Source organism: Grammomys surdaster, unplaced genomic scaffold, assembly GCF_004785775.1.
Source record: "Grammomys surdaster isolate TR1022 unplaced genomic scaffold, NIH_TR_1.0 239, whole genome shotgun sequence".
Lineage (NCBI taxonomy): Eukaryota > Metazoa > Chordata > Mammalia > Rodentia > Muridae > Grammomys > Grammomys surdaster.
The window spans coordinates 5,971,688-5,992,957 of record NW_021604684.1 but is presented as its reverse complement, the minus strand read 5'-3'; the positions used below and the strand labels follow the sequence as shown (position 1 = coordinate 5,992,957).

Below are 21,270 nucleotides of genomic sequence, written 5' to 3'. Positions count from 1 at the left end.
GCCAGGAAGGTGGGGTTCGGTAGTGTCAACGGGCTTTCTCCACAAAAGAAAACCACCTCTTTATGTCCCTAAGATGGCTGTTATGTGTTCAGTCATTAGGATTTGGTGATGGGGAAGAAAAGCAATTAAGCCAGAAGATGCAACAATGTTACTTTGGAAAGTAAAAGAGGATCCTGCGTCTTTTGAACCCATGAGTGAGCTGAGTTTCTATCCTATTACTTTGTAAGTTAGGAAGCGCTGTCTTTAGGACAGCATGGCTAAGTGTGGCTAAGGCTGAAAGGAGAGTCGCTTCCTAGTGGCCAAAAAAAAATAAATAAAATTTGAATGGCCACAACAGCCTTAGAGATTACCAACTTGTAAGCTCCTCAGAGTCAAGACATACCACCACCACCACCACCACCACCACCACCACCACCACACACACACACACACACACACATACACACACACAATGCATGCCAATGCATTCTTTTTTGTAGACTACATGTCTTGCTCTGGACACAAGAAAGCATTTTGACTTCCAGCTTCCAAACTGTAGCTTGTTAAGGAAATTGCCTAAAATTCAGACAGAGGTGATGGCATGTCCCTGGTCAGTCACCTCCTAACAGGCTCACCAAAAGATTACTTTGCTTATAAAGGATTGTCCCAATGCTTGCCTTTGCTATTTATTATTTGAAATAGAACACGTCCAGCTGTATGTAGTGGTGAATGTCTGTACTGCCAACTACGAGAAAGGTTGAAACAGAAGGAGTACAAATTTGAGGCCAGCCAGGGCGACTCATAAAACAAAGACAAAGAATATGATGACCCATCCAGACAGTTTTGAGTCATGTATTGACTTGAAGGTTTCTGTGTAGAAGAAAAGACAACACTCAAGTTTAGTGACTGCTAACCATAAGCTGATTTTATATGTATTTGAAAATACATGCTACATATCCCTTTGCCTATTGGCTGCTCATGTCCTCACTCTTCAAATGCCCATTTGAACAGTTTTGCCATCTAACTGATTTCCTTCTCAGTTGGTGGGCCTAAGACCTTTGCTACATGTTCTAATCACCTTTGAGAGAGTTCAGCTCTTTGAAATCTACACCTTGGCAAATGCTACAGTTTAGGTGTTGACTATCCCTCGACACACAAAATACATAGGCTACAGACTTGTCCCCAGGATGGTGTTTGTGGATCCTTCGGGAGGTTACACATAGAAGTTGGTCTTTAAGTTATTGATGGCACATCCTCAAGGGGGGTTGTGACATCTGGGCTTCTATTCTCTAACTATGAGGTCAACATCTCCCTCTAATACAGACCACCTCATTGGCATCTGAAACCCCCAGATGCTCAATCATAGATGGAATCTCTAAAAATGATAAAAAAAAATAGGCCCCCTATGAGTTAGTCATCTCATGTTATTTCACTAGAGTGACAGAAAGCCAGCTGGCACAACAAGGCACTGAGTGACTTCAGGTAGGGGCACATAAAATAAAATACTTCAGTGGAAGTAAGGATGAAAAGAGTTAACGAGCATTTGAAAAGCCATCTGAAATCTGAGCTGTCTACTGACAAAGGAATTGTGACTTAGAAACTTTCTCAAGTAGCAGTAAGAAGAAAGCAAAATGGTCCAACTAAGCCATTTCTAAGGAGAAATGGAGCAAGCATGACGTTAAAGGCCCCGAGAGCTTACTAGTGACCTGTGCTCCTTGGAGGGAACTTGGGTTTGGGGAAACACTCCTCAGATGCAAAAAGGCCCAGAAATTGCAAACACTAACCTCAGATTAGACCAAGAAGAGAGCATCAAAACTTGCTGGAAGGTTAATTGTGCTGGAAGTGGGAGCTTCAGAAAATGAATCAGTAATGAATATTTTTAAAATAAAGCTCTAAGCTGGGTGGTGGTGGCGCACGCCTTTAATCTCAGCACTTGGGAGGCAGAGGCAGGCGGATTTCTGAGTTCGAGGCCAGCCTGGTTTACAGAATGAGTTCCAGGACAGTCAGGGCTACACAGAGAAACCCTGTCTCGAAAAACCAAAATAAATAAATAAATAAATAAATAAATAATCAAATAAAGCTCTAGGGAGATGCCTTGATTTAAAAATCAGACAGCTTCACTGTTAGAATCAGTTTTAAGCCATGCATATCTAGACAAGCAGGGTAATGGGGTCATATCCAGCCAAGTGGTCAGTGTGCAGTTGTGTTTAGATTTTCTGGAGTGATGCTGATAGGCCAGAGACTGCATGCAGCTCAAGTCTTCATGAGAACCCTTGAGAAATAATGTCCAGACATTCGTTTTAAGCAGGGGTATTTGCTATTTCCCACTTTTTCAGCCTACTTCCATTAAGTTTACAGAGATGAGAATACCTCTGAGAACTCGGGGAGTTGGCCTAAAGCCTCTCTAGACAGAAAGAAGTTTCTAGAAGATGCCTAAGTTAGGCTGATCTCTACTGATTTCTTTTGAGGGCTTGTCAGATGAGCCAGGACTTTACCTGTTTTCTAGAACATTCATTACAGGGGCTGATTTGGGGAGCTGAGTGGGTTGTCTTCCATGTGACATTTTCCAATGATTCTTGTACTCACCTCCAACTCTGACTCCTCCAACATCTTAAGTACCCAGAATAATGTGCTCTACCTATCTTAAGTGATGTTGTTTGTTTTCCTCAAAAGCTTCATTTTTCTGTGACCCTGGGACCTTTCCCCCGTTGAAGTCTTTTTAGTTTTGTTTAATCTTTGTTAGATTAATTGTGAGGCAGAGGGAATGTTGAATCAGAAAATACCTGTAAGTATAAGTTCCAGAAAGTTTTGTAACCCTAGGCCCTCGGAGCTTAGAATATTATTCACTGTGTATCCTGATTTTAAAAACTGTAGGAGATCCTATCCCTTTCTAGGAACACACAATTCACAGGTGGCAGGCTGAAGCAAGAACGAGCCACCATATTCCCTGTCTGGATAGCTGGGTTCCACTCTTCCTCTTCTTGAATACTATGTCAGCCTTTCTTCACCACGACAAAACTATCTGACACAGAGTACTGAAAAGGAAGGAGGACTTATTTTGGCTCACGGTTTCAGTCTGTGACCAGTTCACTCCGTCTCTGCACTTAGATCATGAAAGATGGTCATAGGCGCTGAAACACCTCACTTCAAGAGCCAGAGCCAAGACGGACTCTTCAATAAAAAAAGTGGGACCCCAGATAACCCACTTCTACCAGGCCCCACGTCCCAGTTTCTACCGCCTTCCAGTAATATCACCAAGTTATAAATCCATCAGTGGATTGACCCGTTAAGTTAGAGCCCTCAAGCCTTCATATTCTCATTGGTTCCCTAAAAGCCCATCATCTGTCAATCAAAACCCATGAGCCTTTAGGGTTCGGGGGGCGGGCACTTCACATCCAAACCTTAACAGACATTGGATATGGGATCTCTGCTTCTGCTCGCTTCTCATTTCTTCTTATTTATTATTTTCTTTGACAACCACACTAAGAAGCAAACAAACAATAACCGTGAAAAGTTAGCAGAGGAGGAGCATCCCACCTTTTCTTGACCTGGGCTATCGACTTTGAATCTTTCGTCCAGCAAACAGTGGAGTCTTCATGAATCTCTGAAAACTGGCAGCTCAACTTTATGTTCCCAGAGTGCACGGGAGCCATCTCGGCCTGGATCTTCTTCAGCAGCACTGGAGCTAGAGACAGATGCGCAGGTTAGTGTAGGCAAGTGTCATCTCAGTTACTGATCCGCAGTAGTCCTGAGAGACTGCTCCTAACGCTCCTAACTCATGCGGCTGGCTCAAATGTAATAGTGGGAAAGGAAATTAATAATAATAATAATAATAATAATAATCGCTTGTTTTTCATTATGTAAATTCTAAAGGTCTATAATGCTCATGGCAAAATAGAAGTCAAGCTATTTTTAATATTTTATCTAGATTTATGTATGTGCACCATGGTTGTGCCTGGTGTTTGCAGAGGTCAGAACTGGGGATCAAATGTTTTGGACCTGGAGTTGTGGGTGGTTGTGAGCCTCCATGTGGGTGCTGAGAATTGAACCTGGGTACTTACTTGGCAAGAGCAGCCAGTGTTCTAAATCACTGAGCTAGTGCTCTCTCTCTGTCTCTCTCTCTCTCTCTCTCTCTCTCTCTCTCTCTCTCTCTCTCTCTGTCTCTCTCTCTCTCTCTCTCTCTGTCTCTCTGTCTCTCTCTCTCCCTCTCTCTCTGTCTGTCTCTCTGTCTGTCTCTCTGTCTCTCTCTCTCTCTGTCTCTCTCTGTCTCTCTCTCTCTGTCTCTCCCCCCCCCCAAATTTTTGTTCTTTAAAAGAAGAAAGTTTTAGCAATTATAGAGGCCTAGTCCGAAGGATTTGGGCCAAATAAGTTGCTGTTGTAGAATCACCTGATCAAAATAAGAGCTGTATAATCTGCATTGTTCAGGTAACTGAGGTTACATTCTCCAAATGTAAAAGACAATTCAAATGAATTATTTGTTGAATAAAGTTCACACGTGCACGCACACGCACACACACACACACACACAGGGTGCAGTTGTCTTTGTGAAGATGGTCTAGTGGACTGGAGTGACATGTCTTGCATCCATCTCACTGACAAGAGTGACACGAATATGAACGAAACCCAAATGTTAAGGAAATTACTCCCATGGGTTGGTCTGTTATTTTGAGATTGCCTCTTGAGATTAACAAAGACACGGCCCTATGAGCAAATGTGTAATTGGCCAGAGAAGCCACCAGGTGGCAGTATAGGCATTAGAACACTAGGAGGCCAGAGGGACCCAGCCAAGGGAACAGTTCATCAGGCTTGGCATTGTGGGAAGTGTGGTCAGTTTATTACAGCCCAGGTGGTAACACAAAAGGACACATTATCGTAGATTGCTGTCTAGTCCACAGGCGAGCCAGAAGTACCAACTCAAGGCTTCATTTACTCGGATGCCTCGCACTTCACTACACTGAATGCGTTGTGTTAATGGTTTTCCAATTTTTCTTTGACTCCACAGATAACCAAGATAGCAGAATAAAATATCAAATCAGACTTGGGCCCCAGGAAGTGGCAATGGGCTGGTTGAGTCACAAATTCCTCAAACAGAGCCTCACAGAGATTTCTGTCACTATTATGGGAGCCGATCACGTCGTGGGATAAAGAGGAGAGCATAAAGCAGCTGCAGAGCTGAATGATGGATTCTGGGGAGTGGGCAGTCAGCCAAGACCCTGTTCGTGTGGCGGACATGCAGCTTGGTGGGTAAAGGCACTTGCTGCCAAGCCTGAGACCTGAGTTCAATCCCTGAGACCCACCTGGTGAAAGATGAGAACTGATTCCTGCAAGCTGTCTACACACACACACACACACACACACACACACACACAAAGTAAATGTAATTTTTAGAGTCTCCTGTGATACAGGAAGCTTTCATTGTGCTAAGCTCCGGAAGCCAAAGAAAGCCCACTCAGTGTCAGATTCATTTCTCTCAAGATCACCTCAGCAGGTTCTCTTGCTACCTATCCCGCCCTGATGAAGGAGGAGGGCATTAAATCCAGGCTTCTTGCAAAGGAGAGCACCAGAGTGCTGGGGTCCATGCAGTCAAAGCAGCACCTGGCATCATGTGACCCACCCATTCTAGAGAGGAGGACCGGAGTCTTACAAAGCCCATGCCCTGTGTCAGAGTGAGCACTTCAATGTTGTATTTTCCTAGTGGTCATGTTAAACAGTAATAAACTCAAAGGACAGAAAGCTACAGAGCAAAACAAAGAACTTCTGAGTGCTCCCTGGTGACATAGAGTCTTAAAGATGTCAGTCACTGATAGAAGCTCATAGATGTTCCTCAGAAATAACTAGTTCAAAGGAAGAGGCAGGTGCTTGTCCAGGGCAGAGGTTATGTGTGCGGACATCCCATAATAGCAAATCATTTTCCAGGTCACTGATCCTCATCTCTGTGTTGGCTCATTGGTGCATATAGCAGGTGCTTACTAAGGAAAAACACTAATTATTGCAAATAGTTGGGGTCGACCTATAAAAACAACTGTTCCTTTACTAAACCAATGGTCAGGTGGTCAGCCAAACCAGGTAAGGGCCTGGGGCTGGTTTGAAGGTAGGGCAAGGAGTGGTGAGCTTAAACCAGTGAGAGTCAGTGTTTCTGCCTCCTTCTCTTCAAAGGAAATTGCTGCTCAAGACGAGAGAGGCTGGCCTACTGCTAACCTCTTCCTAGCTGGGAAAGGACAACCATGTAAAGCCCTGCTCAGACACAAGCAAATCTTCTTGAAACTTCCTCCAAACTGAGAAGAATTCCAGAGCAGGTCACGTAAGGATCTTCGGTTCTTTGGACCCGATAGCTCCACACCCCTGTAAGGGCCACATTCTTCAGAGAACAGATAAGAACCACTCTTCCTTCTGATGCTAGATTGGCATCAACCCTGTGGTGTCAGTGACCTGGTGTTTGCACTAAGTTCTTCATCCCTGTGCTGGGTGATTCCTACTGTTAGTACCTCCAATCTACAGGTGAAATGCAGTCCCTCATACAACAGCACAAACTCTGTCGTGTTGCTGTTTCTTCTGAATTGAAGTCAATGAAATTTAAGGTAAACTCAAGTCTGGGAAGCTTCTAGAACCTTTGAGATTCTCAGGGCCCCATCTCAAGGTTATATAAGCAGCAACAGTTGCTAGGGAAGTTGCAGGTCAGCGCCCAGCCCTCCCAGGACTCAGCTTCATGAGGTTTGAGACATCCGTGCGCTTGTGAGTAACCCTCTTGTTCGTTGTCTAGTCTTTCCAATCAACTTGCTGGATCACCAGACTTGAGTCAAATCATGTCTTTGGTGTGTCACTGATGCAGTATCTGAGATGAATACATGTTTATTCTTGTGTCCCTAGGAAAAGTCACACAGCAAACACCCGTGGAAAATCTTAATACTGAATCTGCCTCTCAATGGCCTTCAAGGTCTTGGCCCCTGGAAACATGGTCCCTGGAAACAGTCCTGCATGCTGCACTGAGCTGCTTTGGCTTGGAAAAGCCTTCGTTTGCCACCTGAAGGCCTTGTCCTGAGAAAGAGGAGGCTTTCTCAGGACATGGCTGAGAGCCCCAGGTACCTGCTTTGCTAGAACCACCTGCAAACTATCCAGAGTGCACACCACCTTCCTCTCCCCCACCCCTCGCCTTTGTACTTGGGGAAGTTGCACCGAGCTTGGTCCAAACTCTTTCACGGTAGCAGGACTCAGAACTGTCCTTTTCCTGTGTGTAACTTGAAGAATCATGGACAAGAGCACCCAGCGTATCATCTTTCTCTGAATGGAAACATTTTGTTGTTGTTTTGAAGCAGTCTCACTATGTAGCCCAGGCTAGCCTTCAACTCACTATATATTTAAGCTTACCTCAAACTCACCATCCCTCTGCCTCAGCCTCCCAGGGGCTGGGATTGCACACCTGACTTTGAACCCACTTCTGAGACCCTTTAACACATTCCTTCATTCTCTTTAAATACGTTTAAAACAGCGTATATGGACAAGGGGCTAAGGGCATAGTTCAGTCAACAGAATTCATGCCTGGCAGGCACTAAATCCTCAGTTCCATTCCATGCGCCATATAAGTGGACTATGATGGGATACACAGATCCTGTCTCTAAACGATAAAATGTATGCACTAAAATCTTGATACCTCTATACTCTGGCGGGTGACAATTTGTCTTTAACCCTTTCTGTAATGAGGGTTAAAGGCTGAGCAGAGGAAACCCCAGCCTCCAGATCAAGTGCTTGGGTTGAGAATGGAGAAACGATGAAGGAACGATGCCAAAGCCTTTGAGGCTTAAAAGGAATGAAAGCCTGGGTAGGTTTGTGTACTGGGAAGATGTTTTGCACGCTTAAAACTGAAAGCAAAAACAAGGACCCCTTATGGCATGTTTAATGAAGGGGGAAAAAATCAACTGTTAAAGAACATCTCAAACTGTGCCAAAATATTTCTTAATGTGCCCTGCTCCATGTGGGGTCAGTTTAGTTTTCCAGATTATCTACATCAGTGACTCTGCTCATCTGTTAGAGGAGATTGTTTTTTAAAAGATGGTAATTAAACTGAAAAGCATCTTTGTCATACCCCCTCCATCAAACACCAGTAGGCACCTGTGATGAGGGTGTCTCAGGTGTGTGTATCCTGCCAAGCCACCTGGGAACTGGGTTCAAGGGCAGATTCTTGAGGATGCCCCGCACGCCCCATCAGAAACCCCTGTGGTGAACAGAAACCTGCATTTGAACTAGCTTACCCTTGAGTGGGTTGAGCCTGCTCAAGTGTGAGAACCATGGGACGCTTGGTCGCAGTTGTGGCATCCACAACCACCTGACGCTCACCTGAACTGACACGGACTGAAAGGGACACAGGAGCTTTGTGCCTAGCCCTTCAGTGATGCTAAATGCAGCAGAGGCTCACCTTTCCCTTCAGTTTTGCAAGGGGCCCTTTTAGGGTCTCTCTTCTCATCAGTGCAGGACAAGGACCTTTCAAACTTAGGTGTCTTCTTCAGAACGGAGTTCTTCCTCATATTTTCCTTTTCCTCCAGCTTCAGTCTCAGGGCTGCTACCCTGGAGAGAATCTTCTTCTTTATCCCTGCAGCCAAGTGTCCACTCCCCGAAGCCTCTTGCTTCTTCTTTCCCTCCTCTGACCCAGCTATTGATGATTGGGCCCCAGGCACCTTGCTGATCTGATCCACCACAGGCCTCTGCTGTTCCTCTCTTGACTTTTTCCCACTATCCAGGGTGGAGCCCTTTTGACACAGGTCCCTCAGTAACAAGCTTTCAGGGTCTTTCTCTGACTCACATTCTCCTGAAATGAGAGCCAGAGTCATTGTTGGGGAGTCAGTTGAGTTTAGGGGTTTGGTTTCCGCAATTTGAAGCTCCTCTGATTTCAGTTCCTCCATGTCATGGCTTATTGACAAGCGTGTGACATTTCCTTTGGGAGACAAAGTACAAGGTGTGTCTGTGAGATCATTTGAAGAGGACACATGTTTCCCACACTTGTTCTCGATAGTTCCCTTTTCCTTCCTCATAGGAATTACACTTTGATGAGTTCTGGGCTTAGGTCCGCCATAATTGTGGCCTGTGGAGTTGTTGGTGTCAGCCTTGATAGATGTATGCATCATTCCTGTGAGACAGCTAGAAAGAAGAGACATGGGAGAGATGACCTCAGTCTCATCCTTTCCCCTTTGCCCAGCTTCTCCTAGGTTTCTGTCACCGCCATCTTGTGTTTGGTTCATGTTGCATACGCTTGGAATTCCTTGTCTCTCTTCACCAGGACCCTGGGCTTGCCAAATGACAGCTTCTGCTTCCGCTTTTGCTCCATTAGGCCGACTGGCTCTGGCATCTGCTCCCTCTCTGTCTACATGATTTTGGTGGGTTGTGTTTTCGTTTGGAATGATTTCGCCACTGTCTTGGGGATGTGGAACCTGTAGGTTAGCAGCTTGGCCATCTACCCTCTGACATGTGTCTCCAACAGTGGATCCATTTCCTTCTATGTTGGAGTCGGAGGGCTCTGGCTTCTCAGACCAGACACTCTCTGTCTCACCCCTGTCATCAATGGGGTCCACAGAGGATTCCAGGATCCTCGGGAAGCTCACAGACTGGTTAACAGAGGTGGGGTGATGCAGCTTCTGCTGGGTTTCCTCCTGTTCTTCATTCACTGTCTCAGCCATTTCTGTCTCTCCAGTTTTGGAAACCTCTAACAGAGAATCTGTGACATCTAACTCCTTTTCCTCAACAGGGTCTACGGATGACTCCAGGAGTTGGGGTTGGCGCAGACACTGGGAAGACAGACTGTTGTAGTATGTTTGTCTGTCTGGTGCAGCACCTACACAGGTGTCCCTGTTAGCTCCAAGGGCCATGAGAACATCAGCTTGGGAGCTGGGAACCCACTCTGCTATTCCCAAGGGGCCTGGCTCAGGCCTGGTGGCACCTTCTCTGAGGATGTCAGACAGAGCCCAGCTCCTACCAGGCACCATGAGACCAACTTCTGCCTCCTTGTACCCAGAATGTGTCACTAGTTCTTGTGGCCAGATTTCAAAGACAGGAGCTTCTAGAGTTATGATCTTCACTTTGCTGCCCACAGCCCAACTTGCTAGTCCAACGTCATCTTTCTCTCCAAGGAGGCTGTCAGGGAGAGATGGAACACTGCTTACCAAATGACTGTCTTCTCCCACACTCTTCTTCTCAGCTGCCACCGAGACACTGGTCCTCAGGTCTGAGCTACACTCAATTTCTTCCCTGGAATCTGCTAGGGAGTGCTCCAAGGGTTCCACATTGGCCTCCTGTTGCATGGCAGGTATGGAGGGCAAAATTTCTTGGAAATCATTTGCAGAAAGAGAACTCCGGTGGGTTGTGCTCTGTGGCCGGATGCATTGCTTCATTCCACTTCCCTTTTCCTGGAAGTCCTCTTCAAGGCCTCCGCTGTGGGCTCCCTCCACAGTCTGGCTCTTATACCCAGGCTGATTATCAATCTGAAGAGACCTGCTACACAAACCCTGTCCCTCAGGCAGTGAGAAGTAGCCATGAGCTTCTGCATTACTGAGTGCTGGGACTTGAGTCTCCCCAGTTGCTTCACCTGTGGAGCTACTTAACATACGACCTGACTCTGCATCGTTGGGAAGAGATTGGGAATTTTCAACTTGTGCCTCACAGGAGACCTGGTCAGCACCATCATCAAAGTCATTGTCCTGGGGAAAAGAAACGGTGTGGCATTTGATTTCATGGACTTCAGTGGCATCAGTTAATATGCCATCAGTCTCCCTGGTCTCCTGATAACAGTCAACATTAGCAGTTGATTCCGTTGACTGTTCTTTTGAGCACTCTCTGGCGGAACTGTAACTGGCAAGTGTGTCTATGTCAATCAGGATGCTGAGATTGGAACTTCCACAGCCTCCTTCACTATCCTTTATACAGGAGATATTCTCAGAACAAGGGGGCTGTGTCTCCCCAAACCCTCCTTCATTGTAGGATAGTGCGGAAGAGAAGATGGTAGGAGAATTCCCCACGTCAGCTGGTGTCTCGCCCACAGCATCTTCACTGGCCTCCTGTGACGTGTTCCAGGTGAAGGTACTGTTAAAAAGAGGGCCGTCGGCTGACTTCCCTTCCTTTCTGAGCTCGTATGTGGACGGTGAAGACTCAGAACCTTGTGTTTGTAGAACAGCCAGTATCTTGTCAGGAGAACATAAATCACATACTTCGCTTTGACCTTCTGTCAGCTCCAAGTCCTCGGGGCAAATTTCTTGAGGGAAATATTTATCAACTGGTGCTCCAATGGGGAGATCCATGGTAGCATAACATGTTTCTTGGTCACCAGCTTCAAAACACCCCATCACACATGCAGCTTTTCTGCCCCTTGACCCACTGCCCACATTCTCCAAGGGGAGGGAGGGAGCAGTGGGCTGGAAGAAAGCATCAGAGAGAGCCTCTGGCTCCCTGCAGTGGATACCATCACCCTGAGGGAGAGCCATTGAGGCTGGAGCCTGGGATACTTCTTCCTCATTATCTTGTAGGGGACTCAGTTCATGTGCTGATTCTGTCCAGAGAGCACCAGGCTTGTCACCTTCTCTGTTAGCTCTGGCTTCCTGCTGGGGGCTTTGAGGACAGCTTTCCAGCCCCAGGTATTGGGCCAGTGATGAATTTTCCCTGTTGATCTCACTCAAGTTGGAGACGGAATGTGTTGTGGCCCGGGTGAACGTAGACTCCTCCTCAGCAGACACGGAAAAGGCCAGCATCTGGTCGAGATCACTGCTCTCCCCAATGGTTTCCTGAATTTGCATCTAGAAAAAAAAATGAAAAGTGATATGAATAGAATTGTTCCTGGGAGAGTCACAATAGAACTTCTCTGCAGCCCCAGGAGTGCTAATCCTTGAGAATTTTAATAAGGGACAAAGACCATAGCTGAAATGACTGAAATCTGAACAGGAATCCCCAAACTCAACTCTGGCTATTAGACTTCCTGGGGAACTGTGAATTTAAATCACTCTGCATTCCAGGGGACTCATGGCTAATCTCATCATTATATGCAAAAAGCCTCCTGGCAATCCTCATGTATTTAATGATTTTTTTCCTCCTCTCTCCAAGGAAAAGAGATGGAAACAAATTGAATGGTAAATTTGTTTCTGAACAAGTCAATCCCAGCAAGACCTGCGGATAGCTGACTGTTACATTGTCATGACAAATGAATTCAATGTTGCTTACAAAGTGGCAAAGGGCAACTTTTGTCCTCCAAGTATTATAGCCTACTGGTTAATAATATCAGTAAAAGGCAGAGAGAAAGAGAGAGTCAGACTTTAAGTGTAGAATCCCTTCTTCCCCCCCAGAACTTCAGAAAACAAAGCTGGAAGAGAGCAGAGATAGGCCAGTCTTTCAAGCCTGTCTCCAATGGAGTAAGAGAAATTGGACTGGCCACCAGCACTCCCAATCATTTCTGACACAGAACAGAAAAAATTCTGGATTTTTCAATGAGACTCTGGGCCAAGAAGCCAGCTTCCCAAGAAGTAGGAGATGATTGTGCTGTTTGGAGGAAAAGAAGGGAAAAGAAAGGGAGGGGAGAAAGGAGGGAGGGGGACGGAGGGAGAAACCCTACAGTCTCCAAACTGAGCCCATCTCAGCACTGAATACTGGGTGATGTTGGGTAGTATTTAAAGAGAAAGAAAACTCCTTGACTGTCTTCTTGTCTCTTGAAACTTTTAGCCAACAGCTGTTTCAAAGCAAAACAAAATCATGTTCAGCCAAGAAGGTAATTCTTTGGTAAACCATGCCATCTTTGACCCCAGGACTCTCTCCCATAGAGCCCTACTCCAGTGCGCAGGGAACAGAGAGCTAAGGCGGCTGTTGTCGCTCTTCCAGCCTCTAACAAGATGGACCTGAACTGCACATTCCCATGGGAAGCTCCAGTCCAGAGGTTTATCTCCACAAATTCTGTATGAGAATAGATCTGCTACCTCAGGGTAGATTCCTGCTTCTACTGTCAGCAGGAAATAGGACCAAGGTCACCTACGACACTTTCATATACTCCAAGGATACTTGCTGCCCACCAGTCATTTCTCTGTCATCTTCTTTTAAGTGTCTCTCATGTCCACTGAACTTGGATTTCATTGGCATAGAAGTACAAACTAAATAAGAAGAAATTTAATATGAACTCCACATGGACGAAGACAATTTACTGATCCAATCAATAGTCACTGAGCTCCTCCAACACACTAAGAAGTGTTCCGGGCGAGGGAGATGTGACAGGCAAGGGCTTGTCTTTAGAAAGTGCCCATTTTATGTGTATGCAAGGTATAGAATAGTAATAAGCACACAGTAAGCATTTGATAAATATTTGTTGGAAGAGAGAGGAAATAAATGAAGCCTATTCCAGCTGAGGGTACTGTCACTGGAGGTCCCCTACAAAACCTCTAATTCTGCAAGAGCTTTGCTTTGAATGTAGGGACAGCCTTATTTTAAAGGCGACTTCTAACTACATTTTGAGGCCAGATTGAGCCACATGCTAGGCTATCACCGAGAGGGAGAAAGGCAGGCCAGGAGGCCCTAACCATGAGCATCATTTGTTCAAATACTGATGTTTCTAAAAAGAAAGCTATTCCTGCATCTGCCAGTTGTGATAATACAACTGGTAGGTAGGATAAACTGAAGGATGTATTTGCTCTTTTTTTTCTAAATCCTTTTATAAAAACCCATCATATTAAGATAGAAAATTAAAAACAACAAAAATAACTTGGAGGAAGTGAGGAACAAGGCCTTTCTAAAGTGTGCAAAAGTTTCACAACAGACGAAATACTTCTGAAATAGCTATGAGCAATCTTGGTCCTCCAACTCTGCTGGGATGGTTTCCTCCCCAAGCCTGAGTATCCACAGATCTATGGTGAGTATTCTTTTCACGTCCCCTTGATTCAGATTTTCATAACGAGCTATAGTGTAAACTACCAAGTTATTAAGCACAGCAAGTATGGCAGCTTCTGGCCAGGAACGAGAACTTTAGAGACTGTCCCAGTGAAAATACCACACCTTCGCTCCCAGGGCTCTATTCTACCTGAACTCCCATGACCCATATGCTCACCCACCCATGTCTCTTTCCACACATATCTCCCCAACTCATGTCCCTTTCCACCCATGTCCTTTCTCACCCACATCTCCTGATCCATCTTCCTCCATGTTCCTGACCTATGCCCCCCACCACCCATGGGCCACGTCCATACCCTACCCACGCCACACCCAACACCAGTCCTTTATGTTAAAGTCTTGCTATCATCACAGTATCATTAGCACCAAGGAACATTCTAGAAGTAGCTGCTGTGTGAAGAACTCATTGCTGAATACAGTTCAGGGGTTCAGGCACTTCCAGAGGACCCCAAGCTCAGTTCCCAGTTCCAATGTCAGATGGTTCACAATGGACCATAACTCCAGAGCCAAGGTATCAGACACCCTCTTCTGACCTCTGCAGGTACTCACACACATAGGGCATACACACATCATACACAGAGAGAGACACACACACAAACATACACACACACACACATGTACACACACACACATACTCACACACATACACACATTGGACATACATCATACATACACACATGTACACAGGTTTGAGTAAACACATATACATAAACAAAAATAAATCTTAGGTCTGGGGAGATGGCAATCAGCTAAGAGTGCTCGATGCTTGTACAGGACCCAGGTTCAGTTCCCAGCATCCATATCAGGTGGGTCACAGCCACCTGTAACTCTAGTTCCAGGGGATCTAACACCTTCTTCTGGCCTCTGCAAGTATTCGTACATACGTGATTCACATACATGTGAAAATAAGTAAGTTTATTTAAAAATTTTTTTTAATCTTACTTTAACGCCCCCACTCTAGCAAAGCACCATGTGCCCATGTACAATGACATAAGGCAAGACTTTGTGTCAATTCATCATTTGAGGAGCATGCAGTGGGCACCTACTGAACCCAGATGTTCTAAGAATTTAGAAAACCTTACTTAGTGGACACATAACATTTCTGGACTTCAGAAGTTAACTCCAGGCAGCAAACTCTATGACGAAATCTGATGTGAGGTCCTCTAAGGATTTCTTTCTTTTTTTTTTTTTTTTTTTTTTTTTTGGTTTTTCGAGACAGGGTTTCTCTGTATAGCCCTGGCTGTCCTGGAACTCACTCGGTAGACCAGGCTGGCCTCAAACTCAGAAATCCGCCTGCCTCTGCCTCCCAAGTCCTGGGATTAAAGGTGTGTACCACAACCGCCCGGGGAGGATTTCTCCACTCTTTGATGATAAGCATCTCAACAGAGCCATGGGCACCTTGAGCTGTGCAGACCTGTCATCCCTGCTGTGAAGGAGGCAGGAACTCACAAGGTTCTTCTCAGATTGGTATATATACATTATATATTTAAATATTTATATATGTAATACACATATTATATATAAATATATATCATTATTTCAATATAATTATTTTTATTAAATATTATTGTATTATATAAAATAAACTTTTTTTTAAATTTTATGTGCATTGGTGTTTTGTCTGCGTGTATGTCTGTGTGAAGGTGTTGGATCCCCTGGAACTGGAGTTATGGACAGCTGTGGACTGCCATCAGGGTGCTGGGAATTGAACACAAAGTCCTCTGGAAGAGCAGCAGCCAATACTCTTAGCCCCTGAGCCATCTCTCCAGCCCCTCAGAGTGGAACCTTAACATCTCACTCCCAGTGTCTTTGAAGGTTTATAGTATCAGCTCAGAGAGAAAGATAGGACCATCTCATTCAGAGGCTGGTTCTCCAAGAGGAAGACCAGAGGCTCACGCCTCCCAGTGGGTCAGACCTTTCCTAGTTGTGTCATGATGGAAGAGGATCAGCAAATGGCTATCTGCTGCTGCTGGCTGCACCATTATCGAGTGACACTCTGGGGTAGGGAGGGAGAGTTGTCATGTAGTAAACTTGTTCTCATTTGGGTGAAAATGAAGAGTGTTTATGGCCGTAGGAAGAAGCTCACCATCACTGTATTATGTAGACAGGATGCCTGGCAACCCGAGTTAGCCCTAGCTTAATCCACTATGCTGCGCAGATCCCCAGGCAACCACTGTAGCCACTCTGACCCACTGTCTCCTCCTCTAAGGCTAACCACATGCGCGTCAGCACCATCCTGTCAGTACATGGCAGGTTGCCCAATACCCAGAAGACACTGACATCAGTTTCCCTTGTTCTGAGTGAGAAAAAAAAAGAGCAGATGAAGCAGAGAGGAAACTGAACAGCCCTGGCGAATAGAGCCCTGGGACTTACGAAGGCCTCCTCAATTGGTCCAAAAATAAATGTGAAGCAGAGATGCTACTGCCTCTTTCAACTGGTGGGTGAACAGCCCAACTCCCAGCAGGAGATACAGCCATACAGTGGGCCCTGGAGGGGAAGTGTGATATAAAGGGTTCTTAGCTAGGATGGAAAACCACTGTGAGATGGAAGGAAACTTTCTGGTGTCCCAGTATGAAGGAAGTGAGAGAGGGCAAGCCTGGATGGGATTCAGGCCAAGGTGAAGATGGTCGGCCGTCAGATAACACAGAAGTTCATTGGATTAGTCAGGCCAGAGCTGCAGTGGAATTGCTGGCCAACAAACAAAAATGTCCTTCCAAGTTCAGGCAGGGACCAGGGATCACTGGAGTCCTAGCACTGGTGAGATGGAGACTGAGGCCTCAGACTGGGCAGAGCCATGTGTGGCAGGTGGGAAATCTTCAGAAATCTCCTTGTATACACTAGCCTATACATATAGGATACATATACATATGCATATACATATATACATAACTGTATATGAGCTCTAGGGACATTGTGTCACCATGTGTCATCACAGATATGAGGCCTTTTGGATGAACCATTTAAGGCCCCAGCTCCCAAACAGAGCAGGCTGAGGGAAGGTCATCAGAAAGCTAATCACAGTTGTGGATGGACCAGGTACTGGACACACATTCATAGCTAGACAGACTATCTATGACAGCCACACACCCACATCATCTCTAACCTGTCATGTAGAATGGCAAGAATGCCCTCCTTTCTCGATTGCTTCAGCTCTGCTGAGAAAGCCTAACGCTGTGCTCACTCAAAAGGAGGTGGATGGAATTTCACCGCCATGGACCATATAATGAAAGATCCATTCAGAGTTGAGAGGTACTCGGACTGACTCGTGAGCTCAGCAATGTTCAGGGGTCAGGAAGCTCCCCTGGGTTCCAGAGTCCACTGTGTAGCCCTGATCTAGAGCTGTATCTGGATACTGAGCCCTCTCCAACCCAGCTCTGTTTTTCCTTCAGTGATAGCGCTCAAATCCAGGGCCTCTCACATGCCTCACCTTCAGTCTCCAACACAGTTTCCTCTCTCCTTTCTCCTTTCCCCTTTCCCCTCCTCTTCCCTCCCCTCCTCTTCCCTCCTCTTCCCTCCTCTCCCCTCCCCTCCTCTTCCCTCCCCTCCCCTCCCCTCCCCTCCTCTTCCCTTCCCTTCCCTCCTCTCCCCTCCCCTCTTCTTCCCTCCCCTTCCCCCCTTCTTCACTCTTTTCTTTTGCTTTCTTGCTTTGCTACAGAGTCTCTTCACATCCAGGCTGACTTTGGACTTGCTGTATTGCTGAAGAGGGCCTTAAACTCCTAAATCTTCCTGTCTCTGCCTCCCAAGAGTTGAGACCACAGGTGTGTACCACCATGCCTGGATAAACCCAGATTTTCTTATTACAGAGTTAGAACAAGCTGAACCATACCAAAAGCTGGGTATTTCCCTTAATATAAACCAGAGTCTCTGAGTTCTGAGACACTTATACACAATGGTCCTTCTTGCAGGAAACATGGTCAGGTTTGTCTTCCTCTCCACGGGGAGGAACATAGACTCTTGTTAGCCATTTCTGAGTCTCCAGAGCCTCACCTACAGAAGGTACCCAAGCAGAGTTGCTGAATGAACAAACAGATGATTCCATGTAAGGAGAGAAGAGGAAACTAAAATTAGAAACACTTCCAAACTCCCTTTTTTGAAAGCAGAAATAAACTTGAAAACTTAAAGCAATTTCCATGGGAAACTCTTCACAAACACATTTTCCCTTGTTTGCATCACCCAAAGGCTGCCTCCTAAGTAAGCCTACTGTGGGTCTCATGACAGGTGCTGCCTCTTTGTCCACACCATGATGTTCGAGGTTATGTTCCCCATCATTAAGGACACTGTCCTGGATGTCAGCAAAGGGCAGGATGCTAATTTGAGTCCCTAACAACAGAAGGTGTGAGGTAAGATCCCTGCTCTCAAATAGCTTATAAACCAGAGACACAAGATGGATGGGAAAGACAATGTCTCTTGGCAAGTTATGCTAATGGCCAACTAGAAGGAACAGCATGATGGGGACTGAGCCTTGAACTCTCCTCTAGTGATATGACCCCTATAGCGCAAAAAGCAAGGGCTGTGCTGGAGTGCTGTATGCATCTCTTCTGAGAAAAGTCCTTCGTGCATCTTGGCACTTGTAAGGATCTTCTGTCTTGATCAGCAGCGGGTTATGGTAACTACAGCTGACTATCGTCACAGTACCCACAATCCTGTTCTCTCTTGTTACTTCTAACTGGGGGAGACAGGGAAGCCATATACCATACCCCTGCCCCAAACTCCTACATTTGCCAGACAGGATCAAGGGGCCAGTCTGTCTAACTGGATTTGTGGAGAATCTCATCTAAGGGCTTCTGCAAAGGTTATATTTTCCTTGTGTAAGGTATTACGTTAGTCTGTTACCTATGGCCATTACAAAAATTACTTAGGACTGGTCCTTTATGAAGAAGCTCACTTGGTTTCTGGTTCTGGAGTCTGGGAAGATCAAGAGTGTGTGGTACCAGCATCTCCCCAGAACCTAGTGAGAAACTTCTTGTGCATCATAACAGGACAGAGGGCATCACATTATTAAGACACAGCAAACATATCTCTCTCCAAGCCACGGATGCACCTTCTCAAGACTTCATCCATTATAACTACTTCCTAAAGGCCCCACCTCCAAATACCACAACAAATGAATTTAAAGATTAACTTTCCAAGTTGTGAACTTTTGGGGGACACATCTAGACCACAACAGTCACAAACTCGGATAGGAATCTTGTTTCTTCTTCTGCTTTCTTTAATTAAAGTGTGAAACCTGTCACCACAGCTGTTGTCTTCCAGTCCTTGGGTGACCAGAAGGAAAAGCTATGATGGTCAGGTGGGGCAAGAAGAACGAACTTGGGGCTTCTGGACCGAAGCAACATGACTACCTTTTGTTCCTAGACTTCTTGTGATAAACAAGGTTACTTACGTTTAGGTCGCTATTATTCTGTTAACAGCTAAAGCCTGCTCGTGGGTGTGAGGATGATATTTTATTGAAGGATGAAGATGGCATGTGAGATTCACCCCGTAGTACTCCAGAGGCTCCGGGCACCCCATGGTAGAGATTAGCTGGAAGGATAGAGTCACAAAGGGCAAGGGGTGTGTCTCCCAGGAAGGGAACTCAAGGACCTGGTAGAAATGCCAAGGGATCAAAAGGGCCCGAGGCAAGGTGAACTTGAGGTAGAGTCAGGAAGGAGGAATGGAGAAATATGAGAAGGTGGATCATCATAGTTCTGAAAGCCAGATACATCTCTCAGGGCCAGAGGACCAAGCCCCTAGGGCACTTGCTTACCCCAGACAACACCGTGAAGTGCCAGCATGTCCTACGTACGTGCAGTGATGGTCTCCCCCAACTCCTTTTTCATTCTTCTCTTAGTGTGCTTTTTCTGTTCTGTCCTTACTTGGACAAGGCCCAAATAGCACTCTGTCCTCCAAGGCTGTCTACACACCAACCATTTCTCCAGTGGTTCCAAGAATCGCTAAATGAGACTGTCCCCATTACCCCCACCATAACCAGGCTACTGTGGCCTCATGACTGGCTCAGTGTCATTAGGCCATTTGTCATAGGATAGATTAAATCCATACCACCTAGGACTGCAAAACTGAAAATAGCCCAGCCCCTAGCCAAAGAAAGCTTAAAGGCAAACCAGAATGTTTCAGGGCCTTGAGTTTATTTTTAGGTGTTGCCTGTTTGCCCAGAAAGAGGCTTCACTTAAAGGCTTTGAATGCTAAAGTAGAACACAACAGAAGTGGAGGCCGCTATCTTATGTGATGCTGTCAAAACCCCTCAGTCCTGAAACCAGATCCCAAACACTCCTGTCCCTTCCATGGCTGTTCTTTACCCATCTCCTCCAGAGAGACAAAACTGCAGCCAGTTGGTGTTTACTATTCCTGTCTTGGCTTCTTGGGAAAGTTACAGAGTTCGTGAAATACCAATCTGGTCTCTTGTTGGGAGAAGATTGGGTTTCCGAGACTCGCTTACATGTCTTCACAGTAAGGTCCTGTAAATGTAAGTACCTGTAAATATAGTGTGGACATAAGGGACTGGATGGAGCACAGGCCAGCAGCTTTCTGTGTTCACTGTGCTTCTTATATGATATGTGAGTGGCATTGGGACCACTTGCACTGCTGGTCACTAAGCCCTTTGTAGCCCTTAACACATGCAGGCTCTCTGCTAAGTACCTTAAATCCAGGTGATGCTGATAAAAATGGTACCTAAGGCAGGAGTTGAGGGCTTTGGGATGTGGATTGTCAGGAGACATGTACACTTTTCCCAACAGAGAGGCAAACAGAGAGGAATCTGCGTACAGTTTTCCCTACTGAGTGGCAATCTCATTTAAGATGGGCCAGGAAACTATGTCAGGACTGGAGAGGTGAGTGCAGTGTTCTCATGAAAGTGAGAGGCCCAGAGTTCAAATCCCCATCACCCACATAAAAGCCAAGTGAGCACTGAGTCTCCCTACAATCTCAGAACTCGGAAAGTGGAAATGGGGGATCCCAGGGGCAGGCTAGCCGTTGTCTGATTTGGTGAGGTCTGTGTTCAGGGAGAAACTCTGTTATGGTAGATAAAATATAGTGTGACTGAGAAAGACACACAACATCAGTCTCTGGCCTCTATACTTGATTACACATCCACACATACGTGGGCTGGTACACACTTGAAATGTATACACACATATAGGTTTACATGAGAGAATGAAAGCAAAGAAAAACCATTGTCTTCCTTTCTTGATTATGTTGCATCTGGAGTTTACTGTAAGACCAGAGGAGCTGGGCAGTGGTGGCTTACACCCTAATGCCAGCACTCGGGAGGCAGAGGTCAGTGGATCGCTGTGAGTTCAAGGCCATCCTGGTCTACAGAGTGAGTTCCCAGACAGCCAGGGCTACACAACAAAACTCTGTCTTAGAGAGGGGGGAGGGAGGGACGGAGGGAGGGAG

At 45.9% G+C, this 21,270-nt stretch overlaps 1 protein-coding gene across 1 annotated transcript in view; it reads right to left on the bottom strand.

The window, feature by feature from the left end:
• Nucleotides 1–21,270, bottom strand: part of Alpk2 (alpha kinase 2) — a 126,000-nt gene that overhangs the window by 30,363 nt on the left and 74,367 nt on the right. The window contains exons 5-6 of the mRNA XM_028774303.1: nucleotides 8,390–11,750; nucleotides 3,517–3,664 (exon numbers count right to left, since the gene is read on the bottom strand). Coding sequence (XP_028630136.1) covers nucleotides 3,517–3,664; nucleotides 8,390–11,750 — 3,509 coding nt within the window. The remainder of the gene's footprint in view (nucleotides 1–3,516; nucleotides 3,665–8,389; nucleotides 11,751–21,270) is intronic.